At 34.8% G+C, this 21,098-nt stretch overlaps 1 protein-coding gene across 6 annotated transcripts in view; it reads right to left on the minus strand.

Annotated features, from left to right (window-relative positions):
• The window catches only part of CFAP20DC (CFAP20 domain containing), a 108,117-nt gene that overhangs the window by 49,520 nt on the left and 37,499 nt on the right, over positions 1 to 21,098 (minus strand). For all 6 annotated transcript variants that reach the window (XR_010391283.1, XR_010391284.1, XM_064519095.1 and 3 more), the window contains 4 exons: positions 16,732 to 16,868; positions 15,231 to 15,411; positions 14,293 to 14,439; positions 5,383 to 5,714 (listed from right to left, as the gene is read on the minus strand). Coding sequence is in view for 4 of the 6 variants with exons in the window: in XM_064519095.1 (XP_064375165.1) it covers positions 5,383 to 5,714; positions 14,293 to 14,439; positions 15,231 to 15,411; positions 16,732 to 16,868 (797 nt within the window). In the remaining 2 variants the exon portion in view is untranslated. The remainder of the gene's footprint in view (positions 1 to 5,382; positions 5,715 to 14,292; positions 14,440 to 15,230; positions 15,412 to 16,731; positions 16,869 to 21,098) is intronic.

Below are 21,098 nucleotides of genomic sequence, written 5' to 3' on the forward strand. Positions count from 1 at the left end.
GCAAGTCCAAACACATGGAAAGAAAAATAAAAGGGAAGTAAAAGCTACTGTTTGCCTCCATGTCATTATTCTCATGGAAGAAAGGATGAGAAGCCTCATCTTCATCTAATAATAATCGCTTCTCTGTCGTATGCTACCACACCAGACAGTATATACTAAAAGCTTCACAAAGACACTGAAATATCATCTTCAATATGCCTCTCATAGGCAAGGTACAATCCCACTGCAAATGAAAATGAGGCGAGTTTGTTACTGACTTCAGTGAGTCCGGGACTGGACTACTGAAAATGAAATGCATATTTAAGAAAATAATCCCTCCATTATATTGCAATCTTACCAAAAGTCACGGTAGTATCATACCATGCATTTTCATACAAGATATTCTTTACAGTAATTTAATTTTGTTTTGTTTTTTTTTGATACCTAACAATTTTAAAGATGAAAGAATAAGAACCGCATATATTTCTTAATTATACAATTAAGTCTGTCTCCTATTAACATATATAGTTTTTCTGTTAACATAAAGCAAAAATACATTATAACTAAAACACTTATACCCTAAATTAATTCGTGGAAGCTTCTTTGTAAGATAAGCAGGTAAAATGGGTACAGTTACTTGAAAGAGAAAAGTACAGCTGTCAGTTACTGCTCTTTAATATTTTTATATTAGAGGGTTCTCAAGATACAAAGTTTTACTTTTTATTTTGTGTTACGCTATACACACGACATTTCATAAACTGACTAGTAGGTGACCTGTAAAAAGACCTCAAAAGTGCTGATGCAAATACCAGAAGCAGGGAACACATTTGGAGATATTTTGGTGGGACGATTACTTTCATCTTCTTAGTCTATAAATTTCAAAAAGGCTCAATTTACCCATCTATACAGAAGACTATTTTCTTATTTTATCCTGTAGCATCTTTTTTGGAAGTATAAGAAGTGCAGGTTACATTGAGGATGAGTTAAATAAGCTTAGCAACATGGGAAGATGAGTAAAATAAAAAAAAAAAAAAAAGAAGACATGTTATGTAGCCTTCAGAAGTCTTCTTGATTCATCCTAAAAGATGTGAGAAAACCAAATAACAATAATGTAAGTTATTTAAATAAAACTGAAATATATCTTCTTTTTTTCCTACAGACCGGATTATAAGTCTCCATTCAGCATGCACCTAAGCACGTGCTTAAGTCTTAGGTATTTTCAAGGAAATTAAGAATGAATATAAAACTTAGTAAAGCATATTTTTGATTCTAACAGTAAACTGACTGAATGTAATTACTTGAATAAATTATCTAATTTTAATTTATGAAATATTGCAGCACTGTTTCATGGATCTAATGCATTTTCTAATACTTTGATTATATATATATATGTATATATATAAGAATGAGCAAGCAAGGTTGAATATTTAAGATATGACTGACTGCTAATGGTTTGCAAAAAACAAGGGAGCAATGAATTTATATTATGTTTTCTACAAAGGTACACTGATACAGCCATTTCTACAATACTTATTTTTGTTGTACATTTTAGGCAGAACAAGAAATTTACAGATACATGAAATGTCATCAAATTCATGAACACTTTGTGTTGTTTTAGTTCATCTGATTTCTGTTACCACTGAAATGATACACATTTTGGAAAGTTATAAATATTTTTCTTATATCCCTACATAGTAATTTCCTTGAAACACAAACACATACTTCTTTCTTTTTCCAGTATTTTCATTTGCCATAGAGTTATCTTAAAATCTTTGCTGGAAATCCATTCTAAATTAGGTTAATTTAAAGTGGAAGATTATTAAAGAAAACACCGCATTATTTTCATGCATTGGGGGGAAAAAAACATAACTTTGATTTATCTGCAACTTAAATCTTGCCCACCTTTCCATGTCCCTTTAGTCAAAAATATTTAGGTTCTAGAATAAATTGTTTGTTAAATAGTCAATTAGGAAATGGTGCCAAAAACATCATTAAAGTTTCCTTGATTAACTGTAGCACAGCACAGGTATACAGAAGATGAGAATGACTTCCCTGAGGAATTAGCATTTCACTACATTGCCTCTGTACTGCATTCCTTGTAAGAACATGCACATGGACAGCTGGACAATAATTTCTGGATATCCAAAACTGATTACTCTTGCTGGGGTATAATTTTAAGATGATTCCAACGACTCTAAAGGGCCACCTACTCAGAGCAGATGGGATATAGTCCCTCCGTAGGCAGAGCTCTAATACTGAGGTATCAGAGTGAAATTGCCTATCAGTCTTTGTAATGATACATTATCTTCTTTAATTTTATTCCTTTACTCTTTGAATTATTTAAGGACAGAAAATTTCTCAGTTTCCTCACTAAAGTCTTTGCAGATGAATGTGCCTCTTAAAACAGCATTTTTTTTTTTTTGATAGCGCTGTGTGACACTGCAGTCACACTGGTGACAGTCACATGGCTCCTGCAACCAGGAAGAGTTCTTGCCTTTGCTCTGCGTTTGGCTGAATCTGTAAATGCTGACATGACAAGTTTAATTAGATTAAGTCTCTTACAGAAGTTTGGGCTGGAAGTGTGGACATTTGTATAATTATAAAATAAGTTATTTGATGGTAAATGATTCCAAGAGAAGAAGTAATTTTATCCTTTACTGATCATCTGATGCCGATAATTGAATAACAGCATTTAACCATTTCAGTGACTAATTGGTCACCACTGAAGGGAATTTGTAAATAATTGCTGCTTTCAGCAAGCTGAAATATTTCCTCTCCAGAAGAAAAAAGTTACATAAAAGATATAATTCTAGCATAATTACTGTGCATATCTTATGGCTTTCAGTACATGCAACGTAAAGGGAGTCAATGTCCACTTACGTGAAATTTATTGTGAAGCGCAATGGCCTGTTTCATGTATTTTACAAAACATAAGTATTTCTTCATAGAAAATATTGCTTTTCCACAGCTTTAGTCAAAGAGTACACAATGCTGCTTTGCAGCTCCACTAACTTAAAAATCAGTCTGGGATGAAACTGGGATGTGATCCCTTTAACTGTAATTTTAGAATTCACGATGCAGTGACTTAAGAAAAAACAAACAGAATTTCTGGCACTTTTGACTTAGATACATAGACTGCAAAGACAGGCAAAATTGTTTTTCATAAAGAACTGAAAGTTTCACTTATATTTTCCCAGAAGAAAGGCAATTTATGCTCATATGCAATTATTTTAGTTGTAGGTTGAGTTCTGTCTTGTTTGATATAGTTTCAAGAGTGTTATATCTCAACATAATGCATGCACATTTCAAAGAATGCTGTAATAAAATCAAGGACCATGAGAAATAACAATAGAGTGAAAACCTGTAACAATGTAATTTATTTCAGTCAGTAAGATTAACACAGTTTTAAATCAGACTGCAAAAGTTAGTATGATTTAAGCAAGTAGATATTTTATGATGCAAGTTAAACAAACTGGGGGAATGTGTTACGGCTGGGCTAAAGAATTTTGGTGATTTTGCAAAGATATCTTCGACTGTGCTAAAAGAGATACAGTGAAGTCAGCAGTCTTATGTTTAGCTCCCATGGCTTTCCCAGAATCCTCTTTCCTTTATTTTCAATGCCTCATATAAAACTGTTTTCTAGGTTTTTTTAGTAGTACAAAGTAGAGAATTATTTGAATATTGAATGAATATCCAGAATATCAGTGCAAAGTTGACTTCACAAAGCAACACAGAATACATCTGTACAAGAAAGAAGATGAATATGGGCAAAATATGACTGCTAAACAATTTGTTAGTTCAGTGACTTCTTCCGCACAAAAGAAAACCTTAACTATGAACTACTAATGTAGCAGTTAGACTGAGCTAAAAGCTCTGATAATTTGTTAGCATGTTGTAGATTTATTTACTGTAATTATCTTTTAGTTTTATAAGTGTAATGCATTTCCAGCTGCAATGCTGATGATGATTAATGCAGTTTTTGTCAAAAGATAACGAGAGAATCAAAGGCTGTTCTCTAGAGTACTGCTGGCACATGACCAAAGGAAAGTCTTTAGTTTACACAATAATTAAAATTGGTTCTGATAGGGCAGGCTCCACCGGTTAACAATCGTGCCTGTTCTGAAATTCTGGTTTGCCATTGTTTACACCGTTTTGGAGACCCATCTTTACAATGGACTTAAATACAAAAAAAAAAACCAAACAAAAAACCCCAACATATTGGAAAGCATTATAACTGAGAAAGGGACAGTGCTGGAAAGCTTCCCTAGTTCTTCTGTTAAAGAAATATTTTCCTTATCCTAGCATCAGGAATAACCCCTCTGACTTTTCATGAGCATAACTGACAAAAATTACTTGAAATCTGAAGAGTTCTAAATCTTCAGAACCAAATCACATACAGCACTGTTCATGATTTATTAGCCTGACTATAATTAATTTAACACAGAAATTCTGGAACCATGTTTGAAATGATGAAACCCTATAGATTTAAGTGTCTCCCTCCTCTCCCTGTAAACAAGGAAAAATCCACAACCATAAAAAAAGACAATTTCTATTTGATATAATTAGCATCAGCAATATGGTTTCTCAGAACAGAACAGTATTCCTGTTAAGTTTAATCTGTCTTGTTATCATGTAACTCAGTTGTACTTCATTCCTCAGCTCTGAGAAACAGATTAGAATGATAAGGAACAGTTTTTTTAATTAAATATGAAAAACACCAGAATGTTAATACAGGTGGAAACTCTTATCAGTTATTTTAACGACTCAATGCAACTATTCAGTGATTTGACAATTTGCTACATTTTCATATAGTATCAACTGATATTTTTCTTAAAAAAAATCATTTCTTTTCCTTCATTATTGTTGAAAGATTTCCACATTGCAAAAGAAAAAGTCTGTGATGACACACAGTTCAGACAAGATGTAAAGCAGAAATATCGATCATCAAGTAACATTAAACAGCTGAATTTTCTTAATTCACTTTGACAATGCTGGTGAGCAAAACAGTCCCTGCTTACAGTTTTAAAAGGCAGAATAAAGCCTTTATTTACTGCACTCTTGCTCAACTGTGTATATCAGACATACTTCTCACTTGCTCAAGACTAGGATGCAGGCTTTTCTACAATCTTTTCTGTTGTAAGGATGCACTATAATCACTCACCCTCGTGGCGCAGGGGCTGATAGAGTAGTAGGTTTCTTTTGTCTACCTGTTACAGAGGGAATACCTGCATTTTCACCCCTGTATCCAGCTAGACATGGTAACTTGACAAAGACAAATCTGCCCGTAGGTATATGGGGAAAAGATGATTTATTCTCTCTGTCTGGCTTGAAGACAGAATCTCATCCTAAGAGTTTTAGGATGAAGGCTACTTTATCAAGAATTACATGTACAAAGTGGCCTACCTCTTCACTGCTGTCAGTTCCTTGAAAGTTATCTTCAATTTGGGTTTCCCTTTGGGCTTGGTTACTGTCTTGCTTCAAATCCAAAGGGAAAATGCAACCTTCTGGTGACATATTTGGAGACTTTCCACGACGAGCTGACCGAGGTCTTGATGAAAATGTGAAAATCTCTTCATGATTTACTTGGTCATCACTTGTTTGATTGCCTTGATGTTCAGCAGCAGCATTCTGCGATGAGGTCAAATTATGGCAGGCTGAATCTTGAATAGCTGCAAACTGCCCACTCTTATCCAAATGAAAAGTGTCACTGACAATTTCAGGAAACACCCATTCATCTGAAATTAGCAAAAGGTAATAAAATTATTGCCATGCATAGTAAAATATTTATTTTAATGACAAATATGTAAATTACATTTTATAATGATTGCTGTCTTGCTCTCTGAAAGTTATACAGCGAAATAAGTTTTCTTACAGAGAAACGTTCTTCTGTATCAGATTTACGCAAGTGGAAAACTGACAAGGATGTAATGAAAGAGACCTTGCTGCTTTAGGTCAAAGTGCTTCCCTATTACAGCTCAGAGAATCTGCAGGCCGTGATATGTAACATGCAAGCCTGCAATTTGCAAATCTGAAACTATGCAACTATGAAGATTTGATACTGTTCAACTGAATTCCACTCTAGGAAAACATAATTTTATTCAATTTGGCTATTGGTTGTTTTATACAGGCATTTTTTGTGGCTGGCATTTTCTAACCCCCCCCCCCCCCCCGCCCAAAACCAAAAACAACCCCCCCACACACATACTAGGCAGAAGTTCATAATATTGCAATCTACGGGTTCTTTATTGCTCAAATTCTACACTTTCTTTTATGTCCAGAATCTATGGTTTAAATCTCAATTTCAAACTACAGCTCTACTGAAAAACAGCGTGACATGAAAAACACATGAAGATATCTGTTTCACCAGCTTTCCCTGCATACAGGCTGTACTAATCTGCCAATTTTAAAACAAACAATAAACTACAGAAATGGATTTAAAGATTGAGTGCACTAGATAAACATGAAAGGACCATTTTTATACTCTCACTGTAAAGTTATATTTTACTGGTTGGAATGATGGTATAGAAAAAAAATGACAATTTGATTGATCAAAGCCAATCTCAAATAGCATCTGAGAACAGGAGAATTGCTCAAGTATGGAATACTCCCTTATCTTCATTAAAGGTAGTGTGGTGTGGATTATTCACCAGATTTTGAAACTTCTGACTCAATAAAACAAAGTTACCATCAACTATATTAAAAAACCCTTCAATATAAAATAGCTGCCTTCTTATTGGGTTGCTGTGGTACCTCCAGTTACTGGGGCTGGCAGTGAAGCTACCACACTGTACTTAGCACTTAAAATGGTAGTTTGTACAAGGAACCAGGCCCAAAGTAGGGACTCTGCACATCTTTTACATTCATGTTTTGCAAGTACTTGTTGCAAGGCGGACTACTTTTCAGCCCCTAAACAAAGACCACCTATAATCACAAGACCCATGGCTTTTCATGTAATCTCTTTTTATATCAGATAATCCTGCTAGTTTAAAATAATCTAATATACCATTGCCTAATACACATGAAAAAAGTCTCTTTTGTAATTATACACACATGTCATCTTGCTTTTAATTAAAGACGGTAAGACTTTTAAGATGAACACTTAAGTAATGCCATTTATTTTAAAAATATTTTGGACTATTTTTCAGAAGCCATGAAAAGTGAGTATTGAAAGCTTCTGAGTCACTCTTTTTCTGTGTAAATTCCATCTTTTTTCCTGATCAATAACTACTAGATTTTTCAAAGGAGGACACCAGTGCAGAACTCTCCCGTCTTTGATCACTCAAGATTGCTTCATACTCATCTGATGGCATATTTTTCTTACCCAGGTAATTAGAATTTCATGTAAAAAGTTGTGTCTGAATAAAACAACACTGAAGCCATTAAGAGTGTTATGGAAGTTAGGCCTGTCGGCCACCATAACAGGGCTCAACCCTAGGTTCCCACAGAAAAGTTCAGAGTCAAATCAAAACAAATCAGATAATTTTAATCACGCGTGTGCCTTCATTACAGCTCGAGCTGGGTGCCTCCGAAGAGGGACCCTAACATAAACAAATTCTGGGTAATTATAGTCTTTTCGACTTACATTTCCCACCCCTCACGCGATAGTTAGACCAATAATAATTTTTTGGTCTGGGGTCTCCTGCTCCTCATTGGGTCTCATCGTCATTCTGAGGCAAGCTGTTTTTCTCCTTATTCTTGTTTTTTGCAGTCTCTGATGACGGTTGTACCTCTGTTTTTGTTGGGTCTGGCGGTTGTCTCCCAAGGTCTTATTTTTCCCCATTGTTTTGGCGTCTTCCCTCTCGGAGTCGGTGACACAGGTGCGCAGACTGTGTGTGGCTCCCCTATCTTCCCAGCCTGAACGAGCTCTGAGGCACTATTTTTTATTAAACTAAGTAAAGATTCGTTACTTTTCCCATGCTTGGCCTAAGGCTTCAGCAAATCTAGCCACTCATGCTAAGCAAGTTTTATATAAGTTGTGCTAAGCAGCCATTTCTAGACAGTTTCAATTCACTATTCTTTAACAAAGAGGAAAACTCTGTTTTTCTGCTTGCATATCTCCAGCATTAATCATGAATTTGTATTTCTCAGTTTTTGTTTTCGCTATATTTTAATATATATTTTAAGATCTTCATTTTTAAAGTAACCATTTCCCCTGTGAAAAATGAAATAGGAGGAATCTTTTCATTAGCTTTTCACATGAAGTTGAATGCAGTATTAGGACACTCAAGAACAAAGACTCAGGGACTTATTTTTTCAATTGATTGTGTGACCTAAGGTAATTGAAAAACTATCTTGCCCTAAATCAGTATTTTAAAGCTGCTCTATCCAACCAGCTATGAACTTTCAGTTACTCTGACAGGAAACTGACCCACAGACCCTTAAATTGTTTTGAATGCCTGAAGATGCTGCCACATCTGTGACTTCAGAAAGTGCTTTAAGTGGCCCGCAAAAAAGCCAGAAAACCCACTACCCCTCCCCAAACTTCATTTGTATGTAAAGAGATCTCTTCCCCAACTATCAGGGATGCTAAGCAGGCACAGGCTAGAACATTCCTAGCTCTCTTTTCTAAGGTCCACTGAAATTTTCCACAATTTTCCAGATGCCTGCAGATGCAAGTACCTTCTTACAGGAGTGTGATTATATAAAAGTTTTCAGGTTGGAAAGAACATCTGTGATGGCCCTTTTTTTTGTTCGCTTGCCATTACACACAGCAGCAGCATTTCATATTCAGCAGCATCTCATGTTCAGCAACAATGTATGATGTCCAGTATCTTTTTGAGAAAACTACACAGTTGTGATTTAAAAACACCTAGCAACAGAGAACTCCCCGTAAGCACTGGCATTTGTTTCAACACTTAATTATCTTGTTAAAAAACCCTTTACCTTACATTAAATCTAGATTTGTTTTGTTTTGGTTCCAGTCACACAATCAATCTGATTGACTGAAGGGCCCTTTAATACCAAGTTTTTGTTTCTCCTGAAAATATTCATAGATTGCGTTCCAATCATCCCACAGCCTTCTTTTTGTAAGATTCATTGTTAATAGTCTTTGAGTTTTCAATACAAGTATTGTTTCCAAAATGAAACATGTTCAGAAATTTTTTATCTCCTCTTCCCCCCTCCAATCTTTAAATATCCTTTTTGAATATCTGAAACCAGAACAGGACACAATATTGTAGTGGTGTTTGTGCCAGATTCAATTCCTTAGCCATATTTAGCTTTCCTATTTGTATGTTATGTACAGAATCAATTCTTACCATCAATAATCTTTGAAATGCAGTTACATCAAGAAATATTGTTGGTTATGCCCACTGTGCTTAATGATTAAACATGTTTACTGAGAGCAGAAGGTGCCCTGTGTAAAAGATTTTAATTTCTTGAGTGACTGCAGCTATAAATTAAAATTTCAAATCAGACAAAGATTTCTGGTGATAAATTACATCTCTAACAGTATTAGAACTTCTAAAATTAACAACATTATAGTATTTGTACAAGTATATAAAAAAATACACAAAATAAATCCAATCAAGTCAAACTTTCTTTGACATCTTAAGACAGTCACGAAAAAGGGTGTTTAGTCAATTCCCTTATCTAAGAGCAAGATAACTATAGCTAAGCTGTTTAGGACATAATTTAGTCTACCCTATTCTGCAAATCTGACAACAATGGTAATGCTACACACAATACTTATAATTAGCAAGTGTTCCCCAATTTCTCATTTAAATCTTCTTTGCAACAAAACAATCCTGTGACACTTTTTTGAAACTAAACACAGTACACATGCTAACCATATAGAACATTACCTTGTATGTCTTTAAACTGACTGTATATAAACAAAAAATACCTAAGGTGACATTTGCTTTACTTTTTTTTTTTTTGCCAAGGTATGCACTAGAGGATGTATGTTCACACTGTGATCCAGTCCTTTGCACTTGCCCAAATCCTTAAAACAGCTGCTCAGACAGTTTTGCACCCACCCTTCTGTAGTTTCATCTAGGCACGTTTTACCAAGTTTCCATGTCAGTGGTTTGTCTAAGATCAAGATGTATAACATATACTTCTCCCATATTCAGAAGACCTTTTCCCCCATCACAGAATTAGATTTGACATGTATCACACTATCTTTGCAGGGTTTTCAAACGCTAATGTTTCAGACCATTGTAACTAGTCCCCTATGATATGTTTATACACTCAGTATATAACCAACTTCATCATAACCTGCTCATTTGTATGTCCAAAGGAATGAGAACAAATGGACAGGAGAGGGTACTGCTTAAATCAAAACTACCACCAAAGAAAGATCCACACTGCTAATGCCTAGGTGCATTTGGCTTAATTTTTATTATGTTCTGCTAACTTAATAACAACCAACTCATCTAACTGCAGCCTCACCTGCTCTTTTCTCATTCTAGAATGGCTTCTAATCCCCTTGTTGCTGTTTCATTTGCAGAGGCCATTACAGGTAACATTTTGTAATGAATTCTGAAGCAAAAATGTGTTAAACCACTTGGCTTTTGTGATTTCAAGTCAATTCTGAATGAAGTATCAAAATAAAAAGGAAATCTTAAGTAACAAGTTTTTTCCAAGCGGTGAGAGGAGATGATTAGAAGCCTGAACACTCCTGACTCCAACTCCCAGTTCTGCCACAGGCATCTGAAAACTTCTATATGTTACTTTATGCACCATTGTAAGTGAAATAATAGTACCTTTAACCAAATAAAAAACACTTCAGAAGCCTAAAAAACTAGTTTAAAAGATTTAGTGTCTGTACAGTATTTAACCTTAATTTTTTGCTTTTTTAGTCTAACCTTCTCTGTAAAGAACAAGATTAGTTTCTAGAGATGTTGAAGAAATATACTTGGTATAGCAGTAAGTTAAATGCAAACATAATTAGCTTGTGTATTACGGTACTTATTCCTAAGATAATATGCAGGGGGAAGATATGAAAGTCCGTAAAACTGAAAGACAACATTTTACACTGGTTATGGAGTTCAGCAACTTCTGTAACCTGTAGTCAGTGTAGCATTTTGTTAATAATCTACAAGTGAAAGATGTGGTGTTTTGGACCAAACCAAATCCTATTATCTCTCAACAACAAACTATACCAGAATTTCTTTTTTTACCTCAGCATTTCCAGGTCAATTATAATGAACAATTTGGAGTATCTTCTTAGCGAAATATGGAAATTACTGTGTAATCACAACATTGCAGCAAACAAGATAAATGCAAGAATGATCCCCTAAACATCTAATTAGTTCTTCTAGACAAATTTATGCTAGAGCTTCTAATTGCAACCTAACATTTTAATGAAGGTGTCACCATATCATAATTAAGATTGGCATACTATAAACAATGCTCACTCATTTTATTTTTCCCCTTGCTAAAAACAATTTACATTTGTAAAGGTACTGCACACCTGCTATAGAAGGTATGTTGATGAGAGCTCTGTAACTAAAGACTACTATTATGAATAGCAGTAACCCTCCTCTAAGGTAACAAGGAAAATCACCTATGAACCTCCTTCCCACCCAATGAAATTTCAAGTAATATTTATTCTGTCAACAAAAATGCATTTGCTGCTTTGCATATCAGAAACATGTGAACTGATTTTTCTTCAGGTTGCCTTTTAATTTCTGAGGTATGATTCCAACTTCTCTTATTGAAGTTACTAGCAAAATTCACAGCAACTACAAGAACAACATTTTATCTTTTGTTAACAATCTATGCAAATATTTGTGACCTACAGCTGCAAAGGTCTCTCCACAAAATATGCTTTCACTTAAAACATGCTAAAACATTACAAAATATTTCATGAATTAAAAAATTGGAGATGAATGGGAAATTAATTAACCAAACATTCAAATTAAGCTGCCGCTGGAGCCAGTCTGTTATTTGGGCATAGATCCTTAAAGCCTGGCTCTCATTTAGGCACCTAATTCTTACTAAAATCAGTAAGAGGGCCATACAGTTTTTCCTGTGTCTACTCTTTGATCTGTAGATACTGCGTCATGAGAATGCTCTACTATTTTTACTGAGGGTCTTACTGCAACAGTGTTTGGTTGGCATACTCATATACACACACTTTGCTAGAATACTGGTTAAGGCAGGCCTTGATGAACAGCTCACAAATCTCTTACATAAGGAAAAGCAGAAAGGGACAAGTGTTAAGCTAATGGCATAATACGCACAATCCTGTTCTAAGATGAGCAAAGGAGATGGTTGTGCCGGGCTCAGGAACACTCAGTGCCTGGTGATAAGGAGTAGTGTATAGTAAGCTCTTGAATATAAGACTTGTTTTGATCATGGTATAAATAGGGAGTCAGAAATCACATAAGCTTTGCACTCACTTAGGAAACGTGCATTTGTGATCATTATTTTCACAGGCGTAAGTACATCAACGCATTGTCAGGACACACGTCAGGACTATGCTTTGCTGATAGTGACCGCGGCTGAGTCATCACTACTGAACCAAGGTTCTGGTTGTTCTTTGTGGGACAAGATCAGCTAATGGAGTTTCCTGACTAGAACACCAATCTTGTAATCTGGAATTACAATCCGAACGGTATGCATGAACAGCAACTATAACACAAGTTACCACAGAAACCATTGTTTCTTTACTTTTATTAAAAATATACTTGTTTTAAAAACATGAATGTTAAATGGTTTGGTAAGAAAGGAGTGGAAGTGTTTGCTTGTCTCATCTGATAATATCAGTATGTGCTTGGCTTTCTTTTGTAAACTATTTGTACAGTATTTTAAACAGATGAGCATGTTGCATACTATAATTTTATTTAAAACTATTAGGTTCCTCACTTCTTGTTAGATGCTTCTGTTTTTGAATTTGCCCCCCTCCTCTGTGAACTTTTCTCAAAGAATGCTTATCCTTCTCTGAGGGCAAGGTTTCCCAACTATCATCTTTGGAGGAAGTTCAGAACAGAGCACAGCAGACGACTCTTCTCCAATGAATAGGCTGCCTGTGGCAAGCTCTTCAAAACAGATTAATTCAATACTACTGGATATGGCAAACACCATCAAGGCAACTATCTATAGTTAAAACTCTCATGTATTCAAAAGAAACTGAAATTTGCAAACTGAGCTACGAGTTCCAACCAACCAAAATATGAGGGGGAAAAAAAAAGTCTGGAGAATACTAACTTACAAACAGCTTTGGTACCTTTATCTGCTCGTGTACACAATTAATATTAAACAGAATCTAAACACACCCCTCTACCAAAAAAGCAATGTTTTCATTATCACATACACAAACAGTAAAATAACAGTCTTGATATCGAGCTTTTCCCCTTAGTTCTCTGCTTCTGCAGACTGTCCTAAGCCTCTGTCTCTTCATACCACTTATATCTACATAAAATAACGTGTTAATTCATTTTTCTGGAATTCTAGCACTAGATACAGGCCCTACTTTTCTAGAAGAAAAACAAACAAAACAGGAATTCCTGCCCCAGAATCCTCAAAATTCAAGTACATAGTCATTTTGCACTTGTTTCAACCAAACTATGATATCCATAACAGCAATTATGGATCACTAACACTGTCATAGTAGAGCAGTATAAAATTGCTTGTAAACATCCCAAGGATTAAATAAAAAGGCAATAACTCATAATGTGAAGGAAAATTCATTTGGACAATTTTGAGCATATTTGAGCTGTCTGCCTACTTTGAAAGTTGATATCTACGCATTTTCACAGAAAACAACACTACTTTTTCAGAGACTAGGGCTATTTCTGCCACAATGTTATGCCCTCTAGACGCAGTCAAAGCAAGTTCATTGACACTGTATAAGAAAAAACATACACAGCTTTTTGCTTAGTAGATAAGAAAGGGGGAGGAAAAAAAGAAACTGATTTGCCTTTCTGTGAATAAAAAACAATAAAGAACCACGGAACTTTAACGCCCCCTGCTTCCCCCAAAATCCAACTTTACATGAGTAACTGAAGTCCTAAACTTTTACCTGAGACAAGTTAAAGCTCTAGTACTGTCAATGTTTGGAGTCTTCAGTGTTAAATTTAATAGGGATTTAAAGAATAAATTATTTTTAGTTCCTTCCCTTTAATCATGAGAGTATGGGATTTTTCTTTTTTATTCATTCACTGCTCTGGTACTCCGCTTAATCCTGCAAATCTTTATCAATGCTCAAAAGCAATTCTGTTGCAGGGTGTTTGATTTCCATAATCCCTGCAGCACAGACATTCATATTTTATGTGAATTGCTTCAGAAGCCTTTGAAATTCACAACAGAGAGACTCCTACCCTACACAGAACCGAGATGCGAAATAACAGAAAATTAGCACCATACCATTGGTTATCTCCCACGTGGTTTTGGCAACATTTTTTAGACATAATCTTCTAGGACTGCTCTCGTCTGTTGATAGTGCTTGTGGCAGAGGGAGCTGAAGTTCTGCTGCTCCAATCTCAGAGGTTTTCTGTGTCTGATTTGCAGGGTCTGAAATATAACCCAGAATCTGACTGAATGCTTGTGAACACTCATGCTGTGCACTTTTCTTACTTAAGGCATGAAAGAGCAGCACGTGGAGCAATCTCCTAGGATACAAACATCTTCCAAACAGTATGAGAAACTTCTGGGACAGCAGGAACATGACAATCACAAGAAAGTGAAAGTTTAACATTGGCTACGGAAGAAGGGCAACCTATAGAAATCACAAGAACAGACCATAAGAAGAAGAGAAGAAAATGGTTTAAATGTGCTACATTGCTAAGGCCCAAACCAATCACCCATGTTGATTTTAGTGAGGAAAAGCAACAGTGGAAGGAAAAAAAAGTAAAATAAGAGGAATATAATAATAATGAGATCAAGCTATTTTAGAACAAAATTAAAACGAAATACTACAATTCTCAGATGAAGCTGAATGATGAAGTAAAAAGTCTGTAAAACGATAAGAACAACTAAGGATCTTTGTCAAGTGCACTACACTAACACAGTGATACATAGTATGAGGGAAGGAGAAGTATGTGTAAACTCTGTGGTTACTGCCAGGAGGTGGTGGTGGTCCCTGGCTCAAACACAACACAAAATACCTGCAGAGAAAATGAGCATTTGTTCAAGCTCATACAGAAGAACAAGCCATTATTTAATACAAATATCTTCAGTAATTAACAAGTTAGATAAAAAATTAGAGAAACAGAGAACTGAGTCTTACTTTCTAAAGTCAGAAGTTATGCAAAAATTCTGGCAGTTTGTGAACTGTTTACACATTTTTTACTTTAGATTCTTACCATTTTGATGTACATTTTTAGTTGTTTGGTGAGTATTTCTTTTGCCTCCTTGATCTAGAGATTCATTGCACGGTGAGAACGACAGTTCTGACCTGTCAACGTCTTGTAGAACTTCAGTTCCCTTTTCTAAACTTTGAAGTCGGCAGGATCTATTAGTTTGGCTACCCATAGTCTTTGTTACCTTGAAAGAGATTATTTTCTTAATGAAGAATAAAAATGTAACAGCTTTTAAAATCATCAAAGCTAAATACAAATTCTGAATTGAGTTTATTTTCCAAATAAATGTTCCCAACTTTCCCCCCTTTTTTTAAAATTAACTTTTCAGAAAACTTAATGGCAGATAGCTTTGTGTAGTCTCTCCAATCTTCATAGTCCAATAAAAGACCTTTTTTGACTAAATGAAAGGAAAACAAGGCAAACAAAAGGAAGAAGAAGAAAAACAAAATCAAGATTCACTATCTCAGTAAAAAGTTAGTGAGCAATCTGGCTATTTTAGGGCACAGAAGGAATCCTTTCTTCTTCAGGGAAAGCCCCTATCTTGCTTTTCCTCTTAGCTTTCAGCTGACTTCCTACAGAATAGTCCACTTCCTCCTCCTTCCTTTGGCCAGGTCCTTTCTTAAGTCTTTTAAACTGGGACTCATGCTCCTCAACAGATTCCCAACACCTGCGCATTGCTTGCTAGCAGAATGCGATCAACTCTTTTCCCTGGCATTGTGATTGACAGCATCACATGAGCTACTACATGGCTATCATCCACTGACAGTGTATCTAAATACTGTTTCTTTTTTGAATCATGGCTTTAATCCCAAGAAAAAATGATCTACACTATGGAAAAAAAAATCCCACACCCTAGTAAGATGTTAGAAAAATTTCAAAAATAAGAATTGTAAGAAATCACAGAGTAATTTCAGTAGAAAGAGACCTAGAGTAATTTCAGTAGGAAGAGACCTCTGGGGACCTTTAGCTGAACTGCCCACTCAAAGCAGGGCTAATGCTGAAACTAGATCAGGTTGCTCAAAGCCTTATCCAGTCAAGTTTTCAATCTCTTAAGAATGGAAATTCCACAACCTCCCAGTGGCCTTGTTCCAGTACTTAACCACTCTTGTTTCTCCTTATATCCAATCAGAGCTTCCCTTCTTACAGTTTGCAACTGCTGCCTCTCATCCTTCCAATCCTTTCACTGTTCACCTCTCAAAAATTTGGCCGTCTTCTCTATAACCCTCCGTTATATAGTTGAGAAGAGAATTACGTTCTCTCTCTTCTCTTAGCCTTCTCTTCTGCAAGCTGAACAAACAACTCCTTCAGCTTCTCTTCATATGTCATCTGCTCCAGCCCCCATGCATTTTAGCTGCCCTCCACAATGGATGTTGTTTTGTCAATCTCTCTCTTGTACTGGAGGCCTGATATTGAATACAGTACTCTCGATGCAGTCTCACATCGGTTCTGAGAAAACTCCTCCTTTGCAGAAGTGCTACTAATTTTGTGACAGTTTAAGCCTTACCTCTCCAGATACCCTAGTGCTGACTTTTCTGGTTGAAGATGGGGGAGGTCCAAGGATCTTTGATCCAAATGCAATGTGTGACACATCCTGAGTTTTACTGCTCCGTATATTGCCTTGTCTTCTATTAATCAAGGGACCTGAGAAAAATAAACATTTCCAAACCTGTTTTACATAACTGTTTTAGTTTGATCAGTTTTAAAAATGTATCACAGTACTTAAAAAGAATATTAATACTTTTTCAAATCAATAGAAGTAAAATAATTACACATAGTTCATGTATACCTACATAAAACATATCTTCCTTTATAGCATAATCCCTATAAATATGTGGTCAGAGTTCACTATCTCAATACTCAAAACAAAAGCACATTTTATAAAAGAATGTCAATGTAGAAGCAAGAAACTTTTGGTCTATTTTATAGTTATATTTCTAATCTATTTCTTTTAAAGAGTTATTTTAATAGAGACTATTCATAAACAAATGTGTAATTGTCCTTGTGCCTAACTGGTACAGAACTTCAGCGAAAACCTAACTTGTAACAGGGAAAAAACCCAACTCTAACTAGTAAATAACACAACAAAACTGAGGCAAGACTGTCAAGGTATGATTTAGAAGCTCATACAGGACCTGATGCAAACATTACTTATTTGTAATTTGCTCTTCTGAAATTGTTAAAGCTACTCTGTAACCAGGGCTGGGCCCTAATACTGCAAACATACGCTTTTCCCATTGAAATGTTCTACTCACTTCATTGATTTTCTTTTTACCAGTTAAAATATGTATTTCTATAATGCTTTTCAAGCACAGAAAAATGCGAAACACTCTGCAAGGCAATTAAAAACAGAAAAGTAAACACAGAATGCTGGTGAACAGTTTGAGAAAAATTTAAACTGGAAGGAGGGTGAAATGGTTATGTAAGGAGCTATGTTATCACCAGTGTGTCAGAACTGCATGCAACATTTTTTTCTTCTTTCTTGATTCTCCAAGATTGTCAGTTAAAATTTACAACATGTTTGAGGGTTTTTTTTCCTGCTGTAACTGAAACGGTAAATTCCTATCTCACTTTTGAGACCTGACAACTTCATAAAGCAAGAAAGTAGAAAAAAACCATTTTTTAGCTTCTCTTAAACATTTTTCACAGAATTGTTTAATCTTGAATTAAAAGTCATCTTTGCATCCAATGTCATTAAAGAAATGAAAAAAAGTCAAGCATCAGCCAACAAATATTGTAATATACTAGTACTAATAAACACAAAAGAAGCCCTTTTCTGCCAGGAGCTGCTGCTTCTTATCTTCCTGCTGTGACATTTGGTTGCTGCTAACAGCTGCCATTTCACAAGATTAGGTGACCCATCTTGGTTTAACATCAATTTCTTTAATTTGCTGACTACCTTGGGACATTGTTAGCTCCAATTATAAAAGCTGATTTGCATGAAAATCACTCTTTATGAACATATTAATTGACTGCAATTAATTACCTACATCAACACATAACAGTCATCTGGCATAATGAAATAGTAGATGTAATTAAGAGTAGACAAGACTAAAAATAATTTGGGCTTTTGATTATCAAATAAACAAAAAGTTTGGTGGACAAAAAGAATACCTTCAAATTAAAATGTACTTAAACATGCCAGGGCTTCTATTTTCAAGAAGGCTTGACTTCTGAATTTTGAAATGCATGTCCAGAAGAACTCATGCTATGTTCATAGCACTAAAAATAAAGACTAAACATTAAGCTGAAGTCATTTCATTTTCATGGAGATTATGGATGTTACCACTATTACACTGTATAACTAAGGGCTACACATCTTTGTATCTTGGGTAGTAAAACGTTCACTGAAAGTCTTATTTTAAATAAAAATTCATTTTTCTGTTTAGATATATCACTAACACTATAGTACTCATTGAAACTTTACAGTCCCTCTTACTTTGACAACCCAGCCAAGAAGTACTGATTTTTGACTACAGTTACTGAAAGGCTGAATTCCAAAGTTTCCCCTGCTATTTCAAAAGCAAACTTATATTAAACTCCACATCAGACTTTTGGCTTGACTACTTGTAGGGAAAGAATACTCTAAAAATATTATTTGTCCTTTAGTATGACAATAGTAGTACTTGCATATAAAATAGCTGAAGTCAGCTTAAGTAAGTAAATATTTCAAGGGCTTTACTCTAAGTAAAAATAATAATAATAAAAAAACCTCCTATTATTTTCAGCTGCCATAGGACAGAGACTGCCATTACCAATAAGGTATACCAAGAGAGGGCAAAAGTTAACAATCTTAAAAAGCATCAGCATGGTAGGTAAGTGCAGATGATAAAATCTTTATGAGTTGTTTTTTTCATATTCTAGTAAAAATAGAAAAGATGTTTGAAAAGTACTTTAAGACATTTCATATTATCAAGACTGTTCTCAAACAATTATTTCATTCAAAATATTTTTGTCTTTTTCTTTATAATATTAAACTTCACCAGCAATTATAACTCACTGTATTTTATTTATCTTACATATGTAGTCAATACTTTGGATATGTATTTCTAGAGTATTGTAATACAAATAGTGGAAACAACTACCCACAGAATTCAAACAGTGAAGATGAGAAACCTGTCACAGTGCAAAGACTGAGGAAGCACTAAAACAGAGGAATAAAAATGTATGTTCTTTCTCTAGAGCACCACTTTTAAAATTATTTTAACTGATGAAGATGTATTGGAAATGTATTCTTTATCTAATTTTGCCTGTTCAGACCTACTCCTAAGCACTTCCTTCTCAAAAAATGTTCTGCTACCCTGTTTTAATACAAAGAACCAATGACTCATAAAAGGTGGTATAAAGAAATGGGAAAACGAAAAACTTTAGCAGGACAGAAGCCAATAATGACATAGAGAAAAATTATAGATTTTTAGATTTTGTTCCTAGTCTTATATACAAAGAACGGAGTCTAAATGAAATATGGCTGCCCCTTCTTTGTTATGAGAGAAAAAACTCATGTCGCTGACCTTGAAATTAGGGTACTTATTCAAACAAAGCACTCATTTTAACTAAATTACTGGTTTTGATTTGTGCTTAGTGGACCAGCACATCTTGTCATTAGTGAGCTGAGCTGAACAACTTCCATGACCGACTTGATTCAATTAAAATTAAGTCCCATTAACGAAAAAAAAGACTTCCTATAGCTACAACACTGACTATCCACCGTTACTTTATATGAGAGTTGGAAGGAATTAGCAGTGTAACATTTTAGACAAATTAGGTGCAATAACTTACTGGACACATGCTGTCTTTATTAACGTCAGTGAAACCATTCAAAACACTGTTCTTGAACAGGCTGTAATTCAATGAAATGACTTCTAAATGTTCACTTAGAAGCCACAGCGTGCTATTAATTTTGGAAAAACTACTACAGCAATATTAGTAAATAATTTAAAAAAAAAAGAATCAGTTCAATGCCCATGCACTTTTTCTGCTTTGGAGGCAAATACTAAAATACATTTGAATGTTTTATTGTGGTAGAGAAAACATTTCAGATCATTAATAATGTTCCAGAGAATATTTTCCCCCACGCTTGTATCTAATCAGAACTTAACTGACGGACTGTGAAACCGCACACTACCCTAGATCTTCCTTTAAGCTTACTGCTGCTTTTCTACTGATTTTATCAGGGTTAACACAGGACACCAGACAAAGATTCCTGAACAGAACAAGGTTTACAGTCAGATGCTACCTAAATAGTTTGTGTATTTGTATTTATGAGATAAAATGGAAGATACTGCATAATAAGACTCCATCTTCACGTGCCTCCTAGGACCTATGTGACACTGCCAAACAATGGACTGACGCAACTGTAAGTTTCAGGATGAATTTTTAATCCCAATATAAAAATAATTAAAGGTTCACTTCACTTTTCTTCAAATGATCTTTTATTACAATATATCACAGTGTCCTTAAATTTTTAATTTAAAATATCAACAAAACTTTCAAAATTTTCAGGGACAACTTGAATTTTTATCCAAAACTATAACCACTGGCTTTTTAGATTCAACTAGAAAAGACCTTCAATAATTAAAATTATTTCATTTGTTACTTAGTTATGTTAAACTATATTTTAAAGACTACTTTTTGTTTTGCTACATTTACAGAACTTTTTTAATGAACAGAAATGATCTATCTCTTACTGTATTGCTGTTATTTAACGAAGATCTTTCTCACTAAATAATAATTTTTCTCATTGTTTAAAATAAAAAATAAATATTCAATATTTTGAATCAAAATATTAAAAAGTGCAATGACACTTGCTTTACTGCAAACAGGAAGCAATAGTTTTAAAGCAAAAGAGCATCTTTAAGAAAAAAACAGTCAGCT

The sequence above is a fragment of the Dromaius novaehollandiae genome, chromosome 12 (assembly GCF_036370855.1).
Source record: "Dromaius novaehollandiae isolate bDroNov1 chromosome 12, bDroNov1.hap1, whole genome shotgun sequence".
Taxonomy (NCBI): domain Eukaryota; kingdom Metazoa; phylum Chordata; class Aves; order Casuariiformes; family Dromaiidae; genus Dromaius; species Dromaius novaehollandiae.